Source organism: Pan paniscus, chromosome X, assembly GCF_029289425.2.
Source record: "Pan paniscus chromosome X, NHGRI_mPanPan1-v2.0_pri, whole genome shotgun sequence".
Taxonomy (NCBI): domain Eukaryota; kingdom Metazoa; phylum Chordata; class Mammalia; order Primates; family Hominidae; genus Pan; species Pan paniscus.
This window is the reverse complement of record NC_073272.2, coordinates 11,913,033-11,938,349: the sequence shown is the minus strand read 5'-3', so window position 1 is coordinate 11,938,349 and position 25,317 is coordinate 11,913,033. Positions and strand designations below refer to the sequence as shown.

At 49.6% G+C, this 25,317-nt stretch overlaps 1 protein-coding gene across 2 annotated transcripts in view; it reads right to left on the bottom strand.

The window, feature by feature from the left end:
- WWC3 (WWC family member 3) overlaps nucleotides 1-25,317 on the bottom strand; it is a 129,733-nt gene that overhangs the window by 8,396 nt on the left and 96,020 nt on the right. For both annotated transcript variants that reach the window (XM_034950643.4, XM_063601874.1), the window contains exons 10-19: nucleotides 19,607-19,696; nucleotides 18,357-18,922; nucleotides 13,267-13,387; nucleotides 11,656-11,730; nucleotides 10,885-10,971; nucleotides 9,689-9,881; nucleotides 7,842-8,015; nucleotides 7,295-7,446; nucleotides 5,879-6,044; nucleotides 1,465-1,629 (exon numbers count right to left, since the gene is read on the bottom strand). In XM_034950643.4, coding sequence (XP_034806534.1) covers nucleotides 1,465-1,629; nucleotides 5,879-6,044; nucleotides 7,295-7,446; nucleotides 7,842-8,015; nucleotides 9,689-9,881; nucleotides 10,885-10,971; nucleotides 11,656-11,730; nucleotides 13,267-13,387; nucleotides 18,357-18,922; nucleotides 19,607-19,696 — 1,789 coding nt within the window. The remainder of the gene's footprint in view (nucleotides 1-1,464; nucleotides 1,630-5,878; nucleotides 6,045-7,294; nucleotides 7,447-7,841; nucleotides 8,016-9,688; nucleotides 9,882-10,884; nucleotides 10,972-11,655; nucleotides 11,731-13,266; nucleotides 13,388-18,356; nucleotides 18,923-19,606; nucleotides 19,697-25,317) is intronic.

The following is a 25,317-nucleotide window of genomic DNA, read 5'->3' as shown; positions in this document are numbered from 1 at the left end:
CAGGATCAGTGTCAATCTGTGTGAAATCCAACATCCCTGCCTTCGTGGCCTTATTTTCCACGCCAGTAAACCTATTCAGGAAGTGCAGCGGCCTGGCAGCATACCTGCACGGCGTTCATAAACATACAGAACAGCGAAGCATCCAGAAGCATCGCCAGTAAGTGCAGCTGTTACGCAGGCACACAGAGCATTTCCTCTGAGTAAGCAAAACACTACCTGCTTGCACCCTCCCCGCCTCAATAAGCAGCCCCGCCAGCCGACACGTTGGTGGCTCGGCAGGAGCCTGGAACAAGGAGGGCGGTGAACGTGGCCTTCCATCTAGAACGTCCAGCCAAGCGCTTGAGCATCAGCCTCCACGGGGCTGAAGTGTGACAGGTGGGAGGGCCTGGACCGGACGCGGCGCCACCTGGGGCAGCTGCCAGCAGGGACACTTCAGACCAATGGGACAACAGCAGCGGGTCTCATCAACACGGCTGAGAGGCTGTTTTGGCCACCTAGGCCCCCTCCCACAGTGTTTGCCACATCTCCTTTGAGGGTCTGAGGCCCTTCCCTCTCCGAAGATCTGCCTTGGCTCTGCCCTCATGGAGCGAGCACCTCCGGGGCAGATGCCTTCTTCAACAGCCCCAATTCAGAGGTGCAGGAAGGGTCATGGTTCTCAACCAAATGGCCCCTCCAGGTCACTGTGTCATGAGCCATCATCCTTAAAAGCCCTTTCTGTACAAGTCCATGCTGGCACTATCACTCTGTCCTACCTTCATTGACCACACTGGCTCGCGTCTTCCCTCTACCCACCTTGGGGTTCTCAGCCTTGTGTGACATGCTAGAACCATCTGGGTGCTTCCGGAAGTTCTGATGCCCAGGCCTTACCTGTGACCAATGGCAAATCTCTGGGGTGCTATGTGGGTACCAGGATCTGTTGAATCCCCCGACATGATTTGACTGCAAGGCACAGCCATGGCTGAGAACCGCTGAGCACCTCCCACTCATCCACAGGTTGGGAATTTACATGTGGGTGAGTGAGAACCCACTGCCCCTTTGCCAGGACCATCCACCCTCTGGCCCAGAAACCTGGCTGCCCCACAGGGCTCCAAGCCACTCAGGTTCCCGGCTCCTCCAGCTCAACCCATTCAAGAGGGCCCCTGCTTCCACTTGTTCCTTAGGCTGAGGTAGAAATGATTTGCCCTGCTTCCTGCCCCACAGGTCAATACATACACAACACTAAAAACTGGGGGAAGGGATGAATTTGAATCCTGAACAAATCCAGAATCAGATAAGCATGGTAGGACGTGCGGGGAGATCACAACACCAATGTCATCACCGCATACCTATAAAGTTCATAGTTCATGGATTGGTATTATTGGTGCAAATACATATGCCTTTCAGTATGAACAGCAGAAAAAAAAAATCACAAAGGGGATGGAAGACAAAACATTCCAGACAGGTGACAAAGGAATTCCAACTTACTCTGCAAACATACTGGCTTCGTGCTCCAGGCGAGAAGGTCTGGGAACGGACAATCGTGCCACTCCGAACAAAAGGCGACCCTCGGGCCCGGCGGCTGGGCCGCTCCTTCAGGAGGCTGGCTGCTTCTTCCAGAAAGAGATCTTCCGTGTTGGTTTCCTTATCAACCTAGGGAGTGGTTCACTCATGACTATGGCTTCTTTCATAATGTGAGCAATAAACTTATGGGAACAACCATGTCTTTCACTTCTCCACTTGGGGTTTAGCTGGCATTTCACATGTGGCACGTCCACAATGGAAAGGCTGATATCTCCGCAACCCCACCCTGGCCCCTCCTCTCACAGGGATCTCAACTTTCCATTTGTTCATGCAAAGAACGTTAGGGCCATCCCGGACTTCCGATCTCTTTTGCACACCCCATATCTGGTCCAAGAGTGATCCCTGCTGGCTCTGTGTTCAAGATCAAGGGGGTTTTGAGTACTTGTCAGCAACCTTTCAACTGAGTCGCCATTATCTCATGCCTGGATGAGTGCAGTAAGTGCCTCACCAGTCTTCCCAATTCCACACCTCTCTGCCCTTCGATCTATTCTCAACACAGCAACCAGGGACATCCCAGGAAAACTGGCCAAAGGTGGAAACACCCCAAATATCCATTGACAGATCAATGGATCAACAAAATGTGGTCTTATCCACACAAGGGAATAGCATTCAGCCATAAAAACCAATGGAGTGTTTATACACGCTAAAATGTAAATAAACCTTGAAAATATCGTGCTGAGTGAAAGAAGCCATGCGGCAAAGGCCACATAGTATATGATTCCACTTCTGGAAACATCCGGAAGAGGTAAATCCACACAGCTAGAAAGATTTTGGTGGCTGCAGGTGGCTAGGGGGAGGGGAATGGGAGTGACTGCTCAATGGGGACGGGTTTTACTCTGGGGTGATTGAAACATCATGAAACTAGATAGAGGTGGCAGGTGAGCAACACTGTGGACCAAATGCCACTGATGCATACACTTTAAAATGCTTCCCTTTATGTGAACTTCAACTCAATAAATTTTAGAAAGCACTAACAAAAAAGCTACAGTCAGATCATGTTGCCACTGGGCTCAAAACCCACCAGCTTCTCATGCCCTCAGAGAAAAGGAAGGGTCCTGAGTGGGACCCACAACACACTCCCTTCGTCCTCAGCACCGCCCCACAACACACACTGGCTGCTCCCACACCTGCCCATGCTTCTGCACAAAGCTCTGAGCTCCCTTCCTTGACGATCTCTACTCAAACACTGCCTTCTCAGTGAGGCCCTTCAGGGCCCTGTTTTTTAAAATATTGTGGGAAAAAAACACGCAACAAAATTTACCATATTAACCATTTGTACAGGCACAGTTCAGTGGCGTCCATTCACATTGATGGGCAACAGATCTCCAGAACTTCTTTACCTTGTAAATCTGAGACTCTGTCCTCTCCACTAAACAACTCCCCATTCCCACTCCTGAGATAGAGCAGAGACCCCATTTTAGGGGCCTGCAGACCTCCCGAGCATGGAAATAAAGGAAAATCAATTTCTTTCAAGGGAAATTCCAGGTACCTCGCTATCCCTGAGATGTAAGTAAGTAACCTGATAAGCAAGAAGGTAATAGTCGCCTAAAACAATAGCCAAGGAAGTTAGAGTCTGGAGATGTTTGGTTGCCTAGAGAAACTAAAGACATCTTGGTCAGGTGCGGTGGCTCACGCCCGTAATCCCAGCACTTTGGGAGGCCAAGGCAGGTGGATCATTTGAGGCCAGGAGTTGGAGACCAGCCTGGCCAACGTGATGAAACCCCGTCTCTACTTAAAAAAAAAAATTCATCTGGGCATGGTGGTGGGCGCCTGTAATCCCAGCTACTTGGGAGGCTGAGCCATGAGAATTGCTTGAACCCGAGAGGCAGAGGTTGCAGTGAGCTGAGATCACGCCACTGCACTGCGGCCTGGGTGACAGAGCGAGACTCCATCTCAAAAAAAAAAAGAAAAGAAAAAAAGAAACCAAAGACATCTTAACATATGTCCCCGACTGTCTTTCAGAAACCCAGACCCCCACCAAAGGGACCCGCTAGCACAGATCTCAGATAAGGGGGAGCTGAGGACTGCACTCTGACCCTTGCTCTTTATTCTGAATCTCTTCCTGAGGGGTCTGGAGGGAGTCACACCTACAAGTCAGAGCTAACTATCTTTTCTGCTGACCCCAAATTTTTAGACAAAGCTTTGCCTCCTGAATCAATTGCAATCAGAAAATCTTTGAATCCATCTACGTCCTGTAAGCCCCCACATTAAGATATCCTATCCTTCTAGGCCAAAAGCAACATGTAACCTCCATGGATTGGTTTAGGATTTTGCCTGTGACTTCCGCTTTCCTGAAATTTACCTCTGCCTTTAAAAACCCTTCCCTGCAAGGCATGGGGAGGCTGAGTCTTAAATGTGAGCTGCCCAAATCTCCTTGCTTGGCACCTGCAAATAAATGCCCTCTTTCTACCGGTGCAAAACACCTTCGTGCAGACACCTGGTTTTACTGCACCGGGCGAATGGACCCCAGTTCCGTTCTGTAACACATCCCCGCACCCCATCCAAGCTCCTGGCAGCCACCATTCTATTTTCTGCCCCTGTGAATTCGACTACTCCAGGAACCTCACGACGGTATTTGTCTTTTTGTGCTTTTCTATTCTCTTAGCCAGCCACCAGTAACTCATTAGCATATAAAAAGATTTTTTTCAGGCTGAGGCAGGAGAATGGCATGAACCCAGGAGGCGGAGCTTGCAGTGAGCCGAGATCGCGCCACTGCACTCCAGCCTGGGCGACAGATTTTCAGATTCTAAGGATTTTAGGAGTTGCATGCCAGGTAACATGCAACTCAAAGAGTTGAAGACCAAATAAATATTCACACTGGCTTATTCACTCAGCATGAGTCCTCAAAGCTCATCCATGTTGCAGCGTGACAGAATTTCCTTCCATTTTAAGGTTGAATAATATTCTATTGCATGGATAGGCCACGTTTTCTTTATCCACTCATCCATGATGGACACTTTAGTTGCTTCCACCTTTTGGCTACTGTGAATAATGCTGCTGCTATGAACATGGGTGTGCACATATTTCTTCAAGATCCTTTCAATCCTTCTGGATATACACCCAGATATACCCAGAAGCGGGACTGCGGGATCCTGCGGTGGTTCTATTTTTAATGCTTTGAAGAACCACCATAATGTTTTCCATAGCAGTTGCACCCTTTTATCATCCTGATGTTTGTAAAATGTAAATATAAATTTACATTTCTAAATGTGAACGCTTTCTAAAACTGCAAACCTCTCTACAAGTGTTTGCCCGCTTCCCTGCCATTGCATTCTCCTGAAGCTGCCTTGCTCTCTGTGACATGAACGTATGATAGCAATGTCTCCTTTGGCGCCTCCCTCTCGAGGGTGGGAGTTTGTGTTCTTTTTTTTTTTTTTTTCCTACTCACCCGCTATACTAACTTTGTTGTATCTGTGATGCCCACACAGAAAGGGAGAATGCAAATGTGCTGAAGAACTAACAACTGTGGGATCCAGGTGAGGTGTACAGGTATTTGTTGCATTATTCTAGCAACTTTACTGCAGATTTCACTTTTTCAAAACTAAAAGTTGAGGGAAGGGGAAACACCAAAAAACCCTCCCACGGCCACTCGCCCTGGCTTGGGCTGCTGCTTTTTGAGATCTCAGAAAGTTGGACAAGGGCCATGACCAGCAGCCTGGGCAGATTTCACTTTGTGCTTCTGGGTGAGGGCAGGGGCGTGAGGGTGATAAAATACTTTTGTGAGCTGAACAGTGGGCAAACAAAGTTTCAAAACAGCATTGACAGTGCCTTCCCTGACCTCACAGGCACTATAAACATGAGACCTCTCCCCTAAAGACAGGGTGACAGTACAGCTAGGAGCAGATGAGCAGAAGGGGCAAAAGGACAGCACTATTCTACATTTCACAAAAGGGGAAGAGGAACTACAAATGTCCAAAACCTATGGGACTCACAAACCCTCCAGAGCCTCTTTGTCCCTGAAGGTGGGAATGGATCAGCAGTGCCTATTCAAGCCCTTTACACATCTCAGGCCATTGACTTCTTTTCCTCGGCTCACAGTAAACCCAGCCTTAGCTGTGGCCCCCAAATCCAACAGCAGTGCCCATTTTACACCACAACACCCGGGCCACTGCGTGTGTGTGTGCAGGTCAGCCACGTGGCTCTCCTCCCCGGGAGCCCCGGCTCTGCTTGCCTTTGGTGCATCTTCCCCCATCCCCTCACACTTCTCACGAAGAATTTAGGGGCACACAGCCTCTCCTTCCAGGGCAGTATACCTGGTACGCATGGCAAAATATTTGGGGTGAGGGGCTCCGGAAAATCTCCTATGTTTTCTACTTACCTTAAGAGGTGAGGGCTGAAATTTCTCGGGGCTGTAAGGCCCTGCCTGAGCAGCAAATGGGTGGCCCAGGATGGAGTCGATACCCATGCAACAGGGCTCTGGGTACGGAGGGCTGGTCTGGGTGCAGTTGCTACAGCCGCTATCCACCGAGTCCGCTTGCCAACTCCTGAAGGCGGACATTGCAGAAGCCCAAATGGTCACCAAACGGGATGTATTTCATGCTACTCTTAGAGCACAGTAGTAGAGGTAATGCAATACAACCTATTTCTTTCCAATGATTGAAGACTGTTGCATCTCTCATAAAGTAAAAGGGCGCTTCTGTTTTCCAGGGAAGATGGCTCTTGAAGGACTGTACTTAAGAGGGGCTTTCTCTGTCACCAATGGCAGCCACTGAAGATCCCAGAAAACTGCACCACTCAGCCCCAAACCCCTCCCAACTCCCGTCCATCCCTGAACACAACACCTTCCCCTCTGCATGCACTATCGCTCCCCAAAATAAATTGCTCTGTAAACTAAACTCAGGGAAAGCCACTGGGAAGCAGCAGGAAGCCCTGGAAAGATGGCGCACTTTATGGAAAAATGCGGAAGTACAGCAATATGTACAGCACCTCCAGAGACGATGAATGCAAGCCAGGGCACCAGGGGCGCCCATTCACCGGAATCATTCATCTATTGCATGCAGGTCTCCACGGGGCCAAGGAGTCACCAATAGGCTGCTTCAGGTGAAGCAGAAAGGGACGCCGCATGACCCCATTTGTAGGAAGTGTCCAGACCGGCAAGTCCATAGACACAGAGGGCAGATTTGTAGTTGCAGGGAATCAGAGGAGAACCTGGGGGCGCATTTGGCTAGGGACAGGCAGAGAGTGTGTGATGAAAATAAAATGTTGTAAAATTGACTGTGCCCATTCAGTCCTAAAAACCACCTAACTGTGCACTTTAAACGGGTGAACTGCATGGGAGGTAGATTATATCTCAATACAGGTGTTAAAAAAGAAAAAAAATCCAACAACTTCAAGGGACCTTACTGTATCCAATCCTGGGAGAGGGCAGTGCTTCAACAGCCCCGCTCTCGACAAAAAACTCCAGGACAGACAGAAGGAAAAGGTGAAAAGCACATGTGAGAGTCAGGAGAGAGAGTTCGGGGAGCTGCCCTTGTCCACACCAGCACTCAATTTCCACCAGAATCGACTTCTGGGCAGTGGTGCCTAAGGATTGCCCAGCACCTTCTATGGAGGCATGGCTGAGGAAAGCAAGTGCACCTCAGAGACAGCCACGCTGCCTGGCACACTGGCTGTCTCCCCAGAGAAAATGTGCTCCCCACCCTGACAGTTTTCACGAGCCTTCTGACCACAGGGCACCCATGCTCCTTTCCAGGGAGGGCATGAGCCGGAGCCTGCCCGCTGAGCTAGCCCTTACCGCTCGGATATGGCCTCGGCCTGCTCCTCCTTGCGCTCCATCTCCAGGACCTCCTCCTCCGTGTACTCCAGCTTGGCCCGCTCCTCGGCCAGTTCCCTCTCCACCGCCTGCAGCTGTGCCGTGGTTCTGGCCAGGAGCACCGTCACCGCATCCTGCAGGAAGAGGGGGTGCGTGAGGACAGCTCAGGCCAGCAGACCCTGCGCACACGGCAGGTGTCCACATGGCACAGGTAGGAGGCCACTCTGCTGCCCTTCCGTGAGAAGAAACTCACCCTACCTAGGTCTGTGGTGGAGGCATTCATGTGGCCTTCTCCCGCAGCTCTGAGGGCTCATATTCAAAAGTAGCCAGTGTACCACCCATGACCATGAACACATTTGCATTAAAAAAACATTCGCATGCAATGGCCATATGGAAACTCTACTCCTTTACCCCACTATACTGACTTACATCTACAAAGACACTTCTAAGAAATGACTTCCCCAAGACAAAGCCAGTCTCAGGGTCACGAAGGCAGCAGTGATCAGCTCCTTAGAGCAGGGCCAAGTACCGTCTTGCCGGAGATGGAGATGGTGTGTGCAGGGTCCCGGGCGGAGCTCTCTCCTGCACACCCAGCCTCCCGCGTCCTTGATGGTTCAGAGCTGGTGAACACCTGCACGGAATGCCAGCGCAGCTGCATCTCACTCAAACTGTCATAGTCAGCCAGGTTAATCTGAGCAATGCCCTGCAGGGGTATTAAAGAAATGCCAGAACAGGCACTGAATGATTTCGCCGTGATGACTAGAGTCCTTTAAAATATCCAGTTCAGGCAGGGCAGGTGGCTCATGCCTGTAATCCCAGGATTTTGGGAGGCTGAGGTGGGAGGATTGCTTGAGCCCAGGAGTTCGAGACCAGCCTGGTCAACAGAGCAAGACTCTGCCTCTACAAAAAATTTAAAAATCAGCCGGGCATGATGATGTACAACTGTGGTCCCAGCTACTCAGAAGGCTGTGGTGAGCCAAAATCATACCACTGCATTCCAGCCTGGGCAACAGAGTGAGACCCTGTCTCAAAAAAATCCAGTTCACCCTTCAATCTTTGTGTGTGTGCGTGCGTGTGTGCGTGTGTGTGTGATGGAGTGTTGCTCCGTTGCCCAGGCTGGAGTGCAGTGGTGCGATCTCAGCTCACTGCAACCTCCACCTCCCTCCCTAGTTCGAGAGATTCCCTCGCCTCAGCCTCCCGAGTAGCTGGGATTACAAGTGTGCGCCACCACACCCGGCTAATTTTTGTATTTTTAGTAGAGATGGGGTTTCGCTATGTTGGCCAGGCTGGTCTCAAACTCCTGAGCTCAGGTGATCCACCCGCCTTGGCCTCCCAAAGTGCTAGGATTACAGGCATGAGCCACTGTGCCCAGGCTACCCTTCAATCTTAACCAAACAAGACATAAAAAATTTCATTCCTACTTAAAGGACTGCAGCACAATGAAAGCAACTGCAGAGGAGTCTAATGGGTGGCTCCCTGGTCGCCTGTTCCGCCCAATCAGAAAGTGCTGGGAAGGGATCAGAAAGGGCAAAAGAATGGGCAACCTGGAGTACTGGGCCAGGCTCACAGCTCTACTGCCGTGATGAGGCAGATTCGCTCAGGAATTTCTGAAATAAGAAACGACTGCTGAACTCTACATGCCCTAATTGTGCCGCTGAGGGGACAGAACCAAGACAGAACACTCTGGCCATGGAAGGAATCCACCCTGGCTTCCAACCCTGGCATGGACCTTGGATGGCTGGGATACTGAGGACAAACTGCGGATTCTCCTGAGGCCTCGCCCCGGGGTTGCCAGGTAACGTGCAGGGCGCCCAGGTGAATCTGCACTTCAAATAAACGACAGAGGGTTTCCCTGTGAGTCTTAAACACCGCATGGGAAATACTTACAATTTAAAGAGCATCCATAATTTATTTGAAATTCGAATTTAGCTGACTGTCTTGTATTTCTATTTGCTAAATCTGTCAACCCTACTTTGTTCCCTGGACTGAAGATGGGGCTGACGCAAACGCATCCCACAGGGTTGTGAGTACTAGTTGAGAGGACACATTTAGAGGACAAGGTGCTTGACAACATCACTGGTTGGATCATCCCTGTTTGTATTTCCAGCCACAGAAACAATGAAGAAGATCACAACTTCCAAGCAACCCACCACAGGAGAAAGGGAGGATGGCAGAGGGGAAAGGAGGGAGGGAACCAGAGATGGAGGCAGAAGAGAGAGAGGGAGGCCAAAAGGCAAAGACATACAAAACCTAAGAAAGCATCACAAAAGAGTACAAGAGAAAGAAGGGAAAGAAAGATACACACAAAAAAAAGACCGGCTGACTGAAACACAAAGGAAGGAAGGAGGATGGGGCGGGCGGAGCCTGGCGCCATACCAGCAGTTCTTCCTGCAGCTGCGGAGTCACTGAACACACGTATAACTGAAGTGACTTCAGTGTCAACGCGCTGGAATGCACGGGGATTCTGAACACTTCGTTAAACACCAGCGGCACTTGGAACTCCAGAGCCTTGGAGCAGTAAGTGTTGGGCGTGCCCGAGTCCAGTGGGGGCAAATAGACTCGGATGTGGCTGCAAACAGAATGGGGGAGGGAAGAGCGCGTGCAGGCGGCGCTCACAGATGGCACAGTCCCAGAGCAGGCGTGACCTACACAATGCGCACAGACCCCCCACGTGCAGCCCCCTTTGGGCGGCTGTGGCTACAGTCTCAGAGTACTTTGCAAAAAGTTCCTTTCTCAACTAAGCATAGACCGATGTACCCCAGGGATGGGGGAAGTCACTCACAAGGAGGATGACTTCCAAGCCAGGACTGAAGCAGCGGATGCTTCCAGGCCCTGCTGTTCCCCATCTTTTTGGGAATCGCCCCTCTGGTTTTTCTGCATGGCTCCCCCACTGCTTTCTCTGCCCATCACCCATGGGGTAGCCCGTATTTCCCACCCTCCCTGCCCCAAGTCTGGCACATGGGAGGGGCTGAGCCATCTGTGAGCACTGCAGAGGTCATTGGGGTGGCCGAACCCCAGCCGAGCCCCCAGCTGCTCACACTCAGGGATCCTCAGGCCTTCAGAAGACTCACCAAAGGGGCCCCACCCTGCGACTTGAACGGACCATTACAGGCATGGTCACCTGCTTGGGTAAGTGGGACCCTCCATCAGGCCCCCATCTGGGGCCACGGAGCTCAGAGAGGCAGCGCTCCCACGATCCAGGCCAAAGTCACCAGCTGCTCCCAATGCCTATTTCCTCCTCCCCGCTCAGTCAAGGACGCCCTGGTCCCAGCCAGAGGTCTCTCAAGATCACAGAGCAGAGCACGACGACATCAGCAACCCCATCCCCAGGCCAGGAGGATGCAGTCCTGTACGGCACAGGCAAGTGCTTCCTCCACGCCAACACGGCACACACTAGCTTGCCACCAGCACCGGCACCTTCACCGGCCTCAAATCATTCACTAGACTCTTTTGAAGACTTTACACTTCAGACACACACTCCCTGGTGCTTTCCTGGAAATTCAGGCTCCCAAACTGTCTTTTCCCTCCTCAGCCATGTGGCTGGCTGGCCACTGCCCTGGGGCCTGGCTTACACTTTGCAGTCTTCCTTCACCGCCAGCCCCGCCGGGTTCTTCAGCTGCAGCACGTGCACGAGGAGACACTCGCTGCCGCTGTCGCGCCTAGGAAACCAGACACGAGTCATGGACGGCAGGTGCTCCCCAAGTAAAACCATCCTTCTGACTCAACTGCAGCAGTGGCCATCCACTGCCTGGGATTCTGCCCCACCCTATCTGCAGGAGACATCTGCACCTAGTGGGTAAAGCCCAGGTACAGCACAGTCCCCGTAACAAAGAATGACCAAATGCCAACCGTGCCGGGTGGAGGAGCCCTGGACTGAAGTGACAAGAGTGAGCAAAGGAAATGGCTGGGACCCAAACACCCTGTTTTCCTCAGGGGCACCTCACAGTCACTGCCTTTATTGACACTGTAATTAGAAACCAAAAATTGTTGTCCTGCCAACCAGCGGATTACTTCCTTGACAGTGAGGGAGGGAGCCCGCTACCTGTGCTGCAGTGAGCAGAACCAACTCCTGGCAGACACGGGCGCAACTGTCCCCGAGAGCCACACTTTGCCTGCCGGAGCCCCCAGCTCCAGGAAGTGGCGGCTCTCAGCTGTGAATCTCCGTGTTGGAAGACAACAGTGGAGCCACTTTTCCCTGTCACTCCTTCCTGCCACCTCTGTCCCCTCACCTGAGACCTCGGGTAACAAGGGTCCCTCCAGCCCTGTGTGTGCAGGTGGGAGCCACGGGTTGGGCCCAGTCTCCAGCCCAGCCCCAGGGGAAACAGGGTAGGGTCTGTACTCACAGGAGTCCCACGTGGATCTGGGGATCTCCGTTACTGGCCGTGTCTCCGTAGGCAGGCTCCTCGGCATCTTCGTTCCTGAACACAGGGGTAAATGCAACCAACTTCATTCCTGAGGGAACCGGTCGCTACAGATTCTGCAGGAGCTCCCTCGTGCTGAGAGAGGGCTTTGTTAAGTTGTGACGTTAAGTCAATGAGGTCATCATGTGTCTGAAGGAACAGGGCGGGCCCCCAGAATCCATGAGGCATCTTACTGGGTACCTGCCTACAAACTGCTGGGTATTTCTGTTGTTGTTTTATTTTGTTTTGTTTCTGAGATAGAGTCTGGCTCTGTTGCCCAGGCTGGAGTGCACTGGTGCAATCTCGGCTCACTGCAACCTCCACCTCCTGGGCTCAAGCGATTCTCCTGCCTCAGCTTCCCCAGTAGCTGGGATTACAGGCACCCACCACAACGCCCAGCTAATGTTTGTACTTTTAGTAGAGACAGGGTTTCACCATGTTGGCCAGGCTGGTCTCGAACTCCTAACCTCAGGTGATCAGCCCACCTCAGCCTCCCAAAGTGCTGGGATTACAGGCGTGAGCCGCCGCGCCCAGCCTATTTCTTATGTTGTTCCTGTTTTAGGAAAATAGACTTTGTGGCTGGGCACGATGGCTCATGCCTGTAATCCCAGCACTTTGGGAGGCTGAGGTGGGTGGATCACTTGAAGCCAGGAGTTTGAGACCAGTCTGGCCAACATGGTGAAACCCCATCTCTATTAAAAATACAAACAAAATTAGCCAAGTATGGTGGAGTAGATCTATAATCCCAACACTTTGGGAGGCAGAGGCGGGCCGATCGCTTAAGCCCAGGAGTTCAAGACCAGCCTGGGCAACATGATGAAACCCCATCTCTACTAAAAATACAAAAATTAGCCAGGCATGGTGGTGTGTGCTATAATCCCAGATATCTGTGGGGCTGAGGTGGGAGAACTGCTTGAGCCCAGGAGTTTGAGGCTGCAGTGAGCTATGATTGCACCACTGCACTCCAGCCTGGGTGACAGCGAGAGCCTGTCTCAAACAAACAAACAAACAAAAAATAAATAAATAAATAAAAGAAGAAAGTAACCTTGCACGCCTTTCAAAACCACATGTAATACTTGAGGAAATGTTCAAAAATTAACTTTAAGTGAACTGTCTTCTAGATACCGGAGACTTAAATTGTACAAAGAAATAATGACATCAAAGATGCCCAATCAAAATAAAGCATGGAATTCCAAAACGCGCTGTGTCATTGTGAAACCATTCCTATAGCTACGAAAACAAGGAAGAGAGGGAGGGAAGAAATTCATTTCTAATGAATGAATGTCCTTTCCAGAAAAGCAGGGCTCTCCCATACATTGATTCTCCTTTTTGAGCTCCATCAGACTCAAGCCTTAGGCCCCCAGGGCCAGGGAGAAAGACTTCTTTCTAAAACCCAATCACCCAAAGGTGAAAGAAGCTAGAAAAATATCCTACCCCTGGAAAAATAAACAAAGTGTCAATGTATGAAAGTTTCAGTACGGAATCTTTTTGTGATTGCCAGTAACACAGGTGATTCTGCATAGGGAGAAGGAAATAGTAAGACTAGCTTCAGACCTTTTGGTTAGAGGTTCAAACACCCCACTGTCGCTGGCTAGCGAATAATCCGACAGACATGCGGAGATGCGGCGTGCCCTCCTCTCCAACCTCTTGGCACTGTCTTCTCGAAGAGTCACTGCTGTAAGTAAGGGACACACACAGGGTCAGGAAATAACAGCACTGGGGACCGGGGTCCTTGCCGCTGGAGCACACACTTCGTCAATGAGTGTTCCAGAGACTCGCTGGGACACACACACACGGAGACATGCTGTGCTCTAGTTGTTTTTCATATGGGAAAATTGAAGAAATGAACTTCTGCTACCTCTTGGATTCATAAATCTATTTCCACCCCCTTAATGAACACACAGAACATAAGATGACGATGAGAAGCCCCTCAAATGGCACTTTCTGAAAGCCGTGCACACCCACAAGACAGGAAAGCAGCATTAGCCCGATGGGAACAGCAGCGGCGCTCGCCAAGAGGTCATGGTTTTCACTGCCTTCTTTATGCTGTCGGGTATTTCCCATGTTTTATACAACAAATACTGCTTTTATACTCAGGAAAAAAACATTTTAATTATCCAAATAAACCCTAGAAAAATTAGCAACCTTCAAAGCAGAGGACACAGTTGAACCCACACTCATTCTCTGAAAACACCACCTGGGAGGCCTGCGGCCCCGGGGGAGGAAGCTGGGGCTCAAGCGTGGCTGTCTCAGTGACTGCAGGCAGGAGCCTTCCAGCCGCCCTTCTGGGTTAGCACGCTGCTATTCCTGCTACGCTTATTTTTATCTTTCACATCTATTTTATTCAAGAGCCAAAAATAGCCATTGAAATGTTTCCTTTTAACATTTCATCAGCCGTTTCTACCCATTTCCTCATAGCAATAAGTTCCTTTTAACAAAACCAATACAAACGTGTATATCATCTTCCTGCGCTAAATGCAACTGTGAGCCCAGGAGTCTGTTTTGTGGAGGGGCACACTCGGCCGGAACACGGAATCAAACTGGAAGCCCCAGCTGGGCACTCCACCGTCACTCAAAGCCAGCTCCCGCTTCCATCTCCGCACTTTTCTTTGGCTAAGTTCTAGAAACGGAAAGGGTTGACCTTTGTGCCTTCCTAAACTGAGTCCACTGGTGACCATCTCTCCTTTCAACCAAATTATCATCCACGCCAATGAAATACAAACATGTTCAACAGCACGCAGAACACATGGGGCTGTGGCCTTTGGCCTCACAAGGTTAAGTGGAGGCCGAGTGAATCTTCCAAAGGTCTGCCATACCACATCTGGAGAATTCGCTGCTTCTCCCCCATCAGCCAGGGCTGGAAGCTGGCCTCCATCCTAGGGTGGCTGGAGGCACTGCCTCTCAGACAGATCATGACTCCAGACGCCAGCTCTCCTCTTTATCCCTGCCACATGGAAGGACCCAAACACCTGGCCCTCAACTGCAAATGGAAGCCCCCCCAACCACTGCATCAACCCCCAGCAAAGGAAACCACCACTACCATTTGCATTCCCAGCCTTGACACGCGTGGTCCCCAGACTCAGCTGTAGATGCCTGCAGGGAAACAGCACCAGGTAACGAGCCTAAGCACCTGCAACCACCCCAGCCCAAGGCGCAAGTCTGGCCACGTTTCTCTCTCATCATTGCCATAGAAGTCAATGCAGAGAGGAAAGAAATGAAGGAGCTAATCCTCGAAGCCCAGGCTGAGTCACTGGACCCACAGGGTGGGCGGAAGTAGGAACTGCCAGGAGGAAGTCCTGTTGGCAACTGCCCCGGCTGAGAAAAAGCACAGACTCCACGCTCCACACCCTGGACACCTGCCCTGGGGCTTCAAGGCACAGAGGTGGACCCTCAGGAGCAGTGCCAGGGAGACGGGTCAAATCTTCCCCATGTTCATGTGAAAATCTCTTTACTCCCTTTTCATCATTCAAGACAGACAGACACTAAGAGCCAAGGACGTGAACACTGCTTGGTAAAAAGGAATAAAATACAGTCAAAACCACAGCATAGCAAAGCTGCCAGGTGGCATATGACAGCAATGAACGCCATTACATTCCAGAAACAAACACACACAGGGAATGAACAGTGAAAGCTTCTAGGAAAGTTCTTAAACAGCTTGAATATTAACAATGAGATAACAATAAGGCCAATTGCTAACTTGTGTTGAAGCACAGCTATAAGATAACCGTCGTTGGCCACACCCCAGCCATCCTGAACACATCCATCCACAGCACAAACGTATGCCTGGGGCTTGAGCAACAACACTGAGCAAGGGGACTCCCAAGGCCACTTACAGTGAGCACTTCTGTCGAGCCGCATGAGAAGAGATTAAAAAAAAAAAAGCACAAAGTGAAAACACTGCAGAATTTAAGCCAACAACATTAAACGGAATATCAATACCATAAAAACATCAATATGAGCAAAGTCAAGATTTTTACGGGTTTTGATTAGCAAATACTAATGGGTAGATGAAAATAGCTAAGTATTTCATAATCATAACACATTTGACTTTTAAAATCCAGGGAAGACAAAACTGTAACAAAAACGTAAATAGTATGAAAGATCACAGTGTATTGCCCCACTCCTCCGACCTGCCTTCTGTTTCCTCCGATTGATTGAAAACACAAGGAAAAAATCATTCAGAGGCTGGTTTGCAAGTTTGGACAACTTTGATTTTTATCTTACAAAAATTTTGTCTTACTAAGACTTGCTGGGGGCCAAACTTAGACTGCAGTGTTCCCAGCACAGCTGATACATGATGGGGCAGGGGAGGCGAGGAGCCCCCCTGTGTCCATGCCTGAAGCTGGCTACCCAACCCGGCCCTCTGGGGACACCCAGCAGGGTCAACTATTTCAAGTTTCTAAGGATACAAATAAACGTGTCCTTAGAACAACATAATACATATGTGTCCTTGAAACAATGTAATATATGTAACATATAAAACCACCACCAGATGGCAGTATCATAAAAAGCTACCGCTAGGCGGCAGTGTCACGCAAGAATCCACCACCGATGTCATATAAGAATCTACCACCAGATGGCAGTGTCAGTCAGGAATTTATCGGCGGTGTTATATAAGAATCCGCCACCAGATGGCAGTGCCATACAAGAATTCATCACCAATGTCATATACAAATCCGCCACAAGATGGCAGTATAATACAAGAAATAATCACGAATGACATATGACTCCACCACGAGATGGCAGTGTCTACACACGTAAGCAAATACTTCCCAGTCCAAGAAGTTTCAACCATTATAGCATCTGCCACGGAAAGCAAAGGAAAAAATAAAGAAATCAGGATGTGAAATTAAGTCAGCGCTTCTCCCTCCCACTCTGTCTCTCCTCTGACCCAAAGTGGCCCTTGGGCCTTGTGCAGATTTTATGCCTAACTAGACTGACATTCTGGAATCTCAATCCCTTAAGGAGAAGGTGGTGGGAGAGAGGAGGGAGACTAAGAAAGAAGTCCTAATTGGATATTTCTTTTCTGACTGAACGGAATAAACATGGAGCACTCAACCTGTGGTTATAAAGAGGAACAAAGCTAATGAAGGATACCTGCATATATGGACTTCAGAAACAATGCATCTGGGGATACCAAAGTGTGTTTGCAAACACAGGGGCAGACACCAAAATAGAGATGCCAAAAAGCCCTGGGGCAGTCTCAGAACATGATGGCCTCTGGTTACGCACGTAAGTGCCAACAGACTACTATTTTATAGAGTGATCAACCTATCTATTGATCTACCAATCCATCTATCTCTTGGGTAACAGAATGGTGGCGAATGGAAGGGGTCACAAAGATCACTGCATTCAAGGGTGGAAAAGGTGAGACTCAGTCCAGGTATGTGTTCAAGGTCACACAGCTAGAAGTGGACAGGGCAGGGAACAAAAGCCTGGTCTCCCAGCTGCTAGTTTGAAGCTGTTTCCACTACACCACACTGGTTCTGCTCTCTAGTTTTATTTCTACCCCTTGCCGCATAAATACTCCATAGTACGTGACTAGGGTTTCTCAGCCTCAGCCCTCTTGACATTTGGGGCTGGACCATTCTTGAGGGGGAGGGGGTGCTGCCCTGTGCATGGTAGGGTGCTTAGCAGCATCCCTGGCCTACACTCGCCAGATGCCAGGAGCATCTCCCATCCCCTAGTTGTGACAACCAAAAATGTTTCCAGACATTGCCAAGTGTTCCCCAGGGGCAGGACGCAAAAACACCCCTGGCTGAGATCCACTATGCTGTACAAATTATCTAGTGTTTGCCTAAATGGAACATTTAAAACATTTTTGCTGTGCAAATAAAAGTCAATTAAATGGGCTGAACTTCAGGAACGGGAGACCTTGTTCTTGATCCTCTTTAAAACCAAAGGAAGATAAAGTTGCCATGGGTGGCTGAGAAAAGCACATGGGGTCAATATTCCCTTCAATAGCAGTTTGGTCTTCCACGCAGGCTACAAGCTGAAAGACCCCAGCTCCGAGGAGGAGCTGAACCAACACCAACTGAATGGATGAGGCTCCACGGAGCTCCGTGTTTTTCCATTTGAAGAATCACCAGAGAAACCAAATCAGTAGAAATGACCGATACTTACAGGCATGTCTTTTGAAATTACACAATTATTTTCACTTCCACATTTGATAGACCTATGTTCTTGAAAACTATGAAAACTATAAAAGATAAAGAGATGTCAAAGCAACAAAAGAAGTCGAGATTTCCACTAGCTACAACCAGACACCTGTTGGCATAATGGTCTCAGGCGGGCACACACTGACGGTTCCATCTCGGCACGCACGCTGCAAAGGTCATGAAGGCCCTAATCCATCTCCAGCAGCCTCTGAATGTGGAAGCCTGTGTAGTTCTTACCCTAGTTTTCAACAATTAAGTATTTTTTGAAAACAAGCCAAATACCTAGGAAAGACAACTTTGTCAATTTCAATGATCTTTCCCCAACACAGATCAGAAAGAGCAGGTGTATGCTCTTCCCGATCACATCAATATTCCTAAACGTAAAGCTCACCATGGACCTGGAAAGCCAGCCGTCCTTACTCCGGACCCCACAGTTTCTGCCCTGCAGGTAACCCTCGCCCCGCAGGAGGCCGCATCCGCACTTACTTCCACCCACGGGAGCGCTGGCTGGTGGGGGTCCTCGCTCGTGCAGCCCTTCCCCGTCCCCGGGGACCCCGTGTGGCTGAAGGGCCGCCATGCCTGGTAAGTCTTCGTCCCCCAAAGCCGAGGCGTGTGCCCGCAGTCTGTCCAGGGCGCCCAGGCCTGGCCCCTCACAGCTGTCTGCCAGCTGCGCCAGCGGCGAGTCCCGCGAGGCAGGGAGGAAGGGCGTGTCCAGGGGCGAGCTTGGGGGCGACAGCGAGGACAGCGAGGAGCGGGAGGACAGCGACGCCAGGGACTGGGGCGTGTCCAGGGACCGCCTCTGCTTGTGGAAGCCCGAGGGGCCTGGGGGCTCTGAAAAGGGAGCATCTCGCCCCAGAGAGTCGAAGGGAATGAGGTCGAAGCGTAGAAGCTGGCTGCCCTCAGCGTCGGGCTTCTCATACTGCGGGAGGCCGTAGATGTCCGTGAAGCTGACCGAGCTCAGGGAGCCCCGGCTGGAGGCCAGAGACCCGCGGCTGGAGGCTAGAGACCCGCGGCTGCTCCCCGAGGACACCGTCAGGGTGCTGGCACACAGGCTGAAATGAGACAGCATGGCCATCTGAGATGGCAGGGCAGCCACCCCTGCTCACCCTGTGAGCACGGAAAGGGTGGCAGAGAGCAGTGGGCAACAGCAGAGACCCGTGCCCAAGTCCCAGTCCCAGTCCTGGCTGGAACACATACTAGCCAGGTACACTTGGTCAAGCCATTCACCCCGTCTGGGCTCCCACGGGCTCACTGGGGCTGGGGTGAGAACAGTTGCCACCTCGGGCATTGTTAGGAGGAGTATCTGAGAAAATGACACATCTGAGGCCCTTGACATTGCACTCTACCATATGGTAAGGGCTGAAGAATGTGCGCAGGGCCATTCTTGAGCAGCCAAATCTTACTAGCTTAAAAAATTCATATGCTTTTAAAAAAAACCCAAAATAAAAATGCGCATGTGTATAGATGTACACTTCTGAAACTGTTAATTAGGTTACAAAATCCTTGAATACATCTGACTTCAGGCCTCTTATTTACCCTGAAGCCAAATGTGGTTCTCTCCATATTCCTTGAGTCATACAGTAGTAGCATGTTAAAAATATAATGTATCCATTCTGTGTTAACAACATTTCAGGTCAAGCTCCAGTAGGAGAAAAATAAGCTACAAGAAACGAGTTCATGTACCAGTCATTGGAACATGATGAACAAGTACAGTTTTCTCTTTGAAAGTAACCTACCTTTTTAACTGGGACTGGAGGTAGGATGTTAAGCGGGTGGCTTCTTCCAGCTGCAGAAGTAGACAATTCCTTTTTTCCTGAAGCAGAATCCTGTAGGTAAGAAGACAGTCGATTAGTACATTTCAAAGACAGGGAGAATATTTTCAGAACAAGACATTCCACTATCAATTCCCTCCAGCTGAATTAGGTTGCAATCACCACCCATTCTAAAAGCACCCAGGTCACAAGGGCCAAGATCACAGAGACTGCTTTTGTCCCGTTTGAAAAATACATCCCTGGCACCCTGAGCAGTGCCTGCTACTCTGTGGATGCGCCACACACAGTGCACGGGGGAGGGGATGCGTGAGAAGAGGAGTGGGCACAGGGATGGGTCAATGTGTGGGTGGGTGGCTGGATGGGTGGGTGGCTGGATGGGTGGGTGGGTGGCTGGATGGGTGGCTGGGTTGGTGGATGGCTGGCTGGGTAGGTGGCTGGGTGGGTGGCTGGATGGGTGGCTGGATGGGTGGCTGGGTGGGTGGCTAGATGGCTGGCTGGGTGGGTGGCTGGGGATGGCTGCTTGGATGGATGGGAGGAGTGGTAAGTGAGCAGAAGGACAGATAACTAGCAGATGAGCTCAAACGCAGAGCACGCAGTCATCTGTTGAAATTCCTTGGAACAAATCAGATTCCCTCATACTAGCCCATCTTCTAGACAAGAACAAATATAATTCTAAGATCTATACAGTTAAAACATTAGAAGCAAATGAAACAAAACAGCAGCCGTTGCCATCTCCAGGCCATGGGGTTGGAGGTATTTTTGTTTTCCTTCCTTCTACTTTTTTCTACTTAGTAATTCTGTAGAATAAAATTTATTCCTACTGCAGTAAGCCCACCGCCTAGAATCGAGCCTATCGTGGATAGGCACTCAATACACAGTTGTTGGACAACTCCATGAATAAATATGTTTGCCTCTAGAAGGAAACACTCCTGGTTTACAAATGGAAATGACACTGTGACGTGTGGCCACAGTAGGCCCCTTTAATACCTTCCTCTTTCCACCAACAGGGAAGGGGACATGCCGAAGGGGTTTAAAGAGCTTGGCTAGGTGGGAGTGAGAGGAAACCAGACACAGTGTCTGACAGCAGCCTGGGATTCAGAGAATCCCACCTGGCCAGTCACTCACAAGCTGTGTGGCCTTAGGCAAATGTCTCACCCTCTCTGAGCCCTTAGTTTCATTACCTGTAAAAATGGAGTCCACAATCTCCAGCTCGGGGAACTGATGCTGCATAGATAAAATAATGTACGGCAGATGACACGTGATTGACAAAGAGCTGCTATCACCCATAAAGGAAACAGATGCGCCACCAACTTAGGATAAGGAAGACAAACCAGTCTGAGTTTGTTTACAAGTTTCAACCACATGCCATAAATTCTGATGAGCCTTTGTTTCTCTTGATGCAAACAAAATTCCAAATGGTGCCATGCAGAGGTCAGCTGGCAAGAGAGTAACAAGCATCATCCTAAATGGAGCCACGACACAACCCACTTTCAAGTTCAATATCATATATTGAAACCAATGGTTTCCAAAGCATGATCCAAAGACCCCTGGCGGATCCCCAAAACTCCTTCAGGGGTCCTATGAGGTCCCCTCTTTCCCAATGGCATATCGGTAAGCAGCTAGATGGTCTTCACGTGTTCACTCAAAATGACCCTATCTCAACAGGCCGAATGCACCAATGGCCAAAGCAGCTGCCTTCTAGCAAGCCAGATGCTAAAGAGATGGATGGCAAGGGCAAATAATACCACTCTTCTCACTATAGTTTTTTGTTTCAAAAAAGTTATCAGTCATAAAAATGTTACTAATATTAACACATAATAGGGTTTTTATTGTCTTTTTTTATTTATTGAGATGAGGCCTTGCTCTGTTGTGCAGGCTGGAGTGCAGTGGTGCAATCAGAGCTCACTGCAACCTCCACCTCCCGGGCTCAAGCCATCCTCCCACCTTAGGCTCCCAAGTAGCTGGGACCACAGGCATGTGCCACCACACCCAGCTAACTTCTGTATTTTTTGTAAAGATGAGGTTTTGTCATGTTGCCTAGGCTGGTCTCGAACTCCTGAACTAAAGTAATCCTCCTGCCTTGGCCTCCCAAAGTTCTGGGATTACAGGCATGAGCCACTGTGCCCTGCCTATTGTTATCTTTAATAAATAAATATTTAAAAAATTTCCCAGCGCTAACTTCTAAATTAGCAAATACTGACAGATAAAAATCCACATAAACACTGATAGGTCCCTGGGTGGGGAAAAATGAAAAACAAAACAAAACAGTTAGAAAAAAGAACTTTAAAAAAACCAACACAAACAAAAGCTCTTTGGGAGCCTCAGCATTTTAACATTGGAAGGAGGTTCTGAGACCAAAATGTTTGAGAACAGCTGTAATAAACTCTTGAGTAGAATGTTCTAAGATTCCAGTTACCTATGATATTTTAATTTTTAAGGAAAATGTTCTGATAGCTTGTACAAATGAAAGTAACGTTTAAAAAGCAATTCTGGGGCCAGGCGTGGTGGCTCACGCCTGTAATCCCAGCACGTTGGGAGGCCGAGGCGGGCAGATCACGAGGTCAGGAGATCGAGACCATCCTGGCTAACACGGTGAAACCCCGTCTCTACTAAAAATACAAAAAATTAGCCGGGCGTGGTGGCGGGCACCTGTAGTCCCAGCTACTCGGGAGGCTGAGGCAGGAGAATGGCATGAACCCGGGAGTCGGAGCTTGCAGTGAGCCGAGATCGCGCCACTGCACTCCAGCCTGGGCGACAGAGCGAGACTTCATCTCAAAAAAAAAAGTTCCACTGAGGGGCTTATAGAAAGGCACACTGCTTTGTATGCACTGCCTCATTCCTTACTGGTCTTTGGATTCTATCCCTGCTTTACAGATGAAGAAACTCATATAAAGTAGCTTGCCTCTGCTACGCAAGCTCAAAGTTCGGTCAGGCTGGATTGACCCTAAAGCCAAGGCACATTACCAACAAACAGGCATTTCTTTTACTACTGAAAAACATTTCCCCAATTTTCTGTGATACTCACATCCTATCTGACGCTTATCCAGGGCGATATCCTCAAAAACCCCATCTTTTTCAGAAGATGGAGAGCCGAGAGTTTTCAAAGGGAGTTTAAAAGTGAGTTCAAAATACATCCCTCATTGGGCTTTGGAGCTGTAACTTGGAACCCACTCTCACAAGCACCGGGACACTATTAAGTCACAGAGGACTCCAGGGGCAGAGACGACACCAGCAGAGCGTATCCAGTGGCAAACAGTGACCAGCTCCAGGAAGCAATTTGTTGTAGGGAATTTACCCAAGCCCGGTCCAAGGCTACTAACTTTTTTCTTAATGCTTTTCAGAAATTCTAACCCAACCTGAATTCTATTAGCTCAAATCCCAAATTAATAGAATCTAAATTGAGTTCCTACTGAAAACTGGCTCCACTCTTGAGTGACCAGGGTAGAATTTCCAACCCATCGCTAAATCCGTCGGCACATTCCAGCTCTGTTTTCACACATATGACATATAGATACATTCATATGTACGGCTCGGTTTTAGACTGTCTTTAGTCATGACTTATTTTCAGATTGTTTTATCTGTAGTGAAAAAAGTTTTAGATCAAATTCCCCCCTTCTATCCAATACAACACATTTGTCATTATACAAACAGGTGCATTTCGGAGCACGCAAGAGACAGCGCATCTGGATACAAGATCACACACAAGTGCCCATGACTGCCCACATTTGCAGTCTAATTTTATGCTGGTTATTCTGAAAGTTGCAGATGACTAAAAATGTAACTTTCTTACCAAACAGGGGCCACGCTGGCAATAACTGAGACATCTAAAAACTGGCTGGAACATAAACTGCTAAAATAAGAGTCTTAGACATTTGCCTGACTTCTGTACTTATTTTTTCAACAACAAAAAAAGGGGATACAGTTTCCTGGCATAAAACTGGCCAGGGCCCAACTCCTAAAGCACATAGCCTTGTGTCTCCAATTCAAAGGAAACGAACTTCAAAGAATATTTACCACTGCTATGAAAAGGAGTAGAAAAGTAAGCTAACAGATTAAGAAAATATAAAGTCTAATTTACTGTCTTTATTTACTTTACATAAAGTACTTTATTGTAAAGATGTCATTAAATTATGACAAAGGAAAACATGACTTCAGGTTCAGCAGAACCAAATTTTTGCTTTTTGATAGACCTTTCATTTTATAATCACCCCTATAATAAAAGCAGTCATCCTTGGAAAGAGAATTTCTCAGGATGGCAGGCATCTTGTAATCGAGCCGTGGGGTTCTCTGTTGAACATCAGCATCTTGTATAAATGCCTGCCACACACTAACATGAGCAAGCTAAAATAGCAAAGGATGTCGCAAGCGTTGACATGAGCCATCCGAGAGATTATCTAGGGTATGTGTCCTTCACCTCAAGCCTGCTCCCTCAGCCCAGGAGACGTGCACCAGCTCCCTCCAGAGATGCTGGCTCTGAGCAGCTGGGAGGCTGCCGCACGTATCATCTGCCGGGGCGGGAGGCCTGAAGGAGGTGCGCATCTCTCTCTTTCTCCCCCGGATGACACCCCCAGCCCGGCAAACGCCTCCCATTTGCTGCTGATGACACTGCAGGTGAGACAGGCAGACTGGGCCCAGCTCTACAGCTGGCACGGCTCAGCCTTAAGGCACCAACCTCACTCTCTCTCTGCACCTGGCCCACGCCGGGTCTCCTAATGCTGCCAGCCTGTGCTGGGGGAAGCCTCCTACCATGTGGCCTCATACTTGCAAACTGCAAACACCCCTCCAATGAAGGGAGGTTGCATGGAGAAATGGGCCCTGCGTGTACCGGCACAGAAAGCCCAGAGCTACAAGAGCCCCACCCCCATGCGATGTGCGTGCAAGTGCTTAGCACATGTGGATGTGCTTTTCCGGCCAAGGTCATTTAGCAGCAGATTCAGGAAACACGCTTGGGGCGATTAGGTCCTGGTCGAGGGCTCTGAGTCCCAGGACTCAGCACCTGGGCTGGTCTCACGAGAGACCCCCATGTGAGTCAAAGCTGGTCCGGCTTTGCTGTCCCCGCCCTTGAACCCAGGCATCGGGGCTAACACTGGCTCCATGGAGGGCTGCAGACTTGTACTCAGGGGCCACAGCACTGGTGACAGCAGCCACAGTCAAAGGAGCGTGGGTGTGGGGCCCTGAGATGCAGGCGACATTTATGGGGCCAAGTCCTCCCCCCTTCACAGAGAAGCAACAGGAACTCCCAGGCCCTCCTATGCAGAACACACATACAAGAATACCAGGGGTGGAACAGAAGGAAATGTTTAGCTGAAAACAAACGCAGCCGTGCAAGAGCTCTTTCACATTCAGATTCTCCTCGCAGTTGATTCCGGGTGAGGTGACAGGGCATGCCACCATCTCAGGCAAAATGAAATTCACCTGCCTAGGACTCTGAGCTCAACTCTCCAAACACCACCGCTTCCCTGAGGCTGCTGTGAGCCCCTCGTGCCAAGCCACAGACTTGTCTCCTATGAAGATGACCCATGAACATCCAAGCATAAAGGACGCCCAACAATACAACCATCATGAAACAGTAGGAGTAAGAGCATCTGAACAGATCGAATCATGCAAGCATCTATTAGAGTCTCTGTGGAGCTGCTCATGTGAGCTCAAGGGGGCAAGACTTTAACACGTGGGGG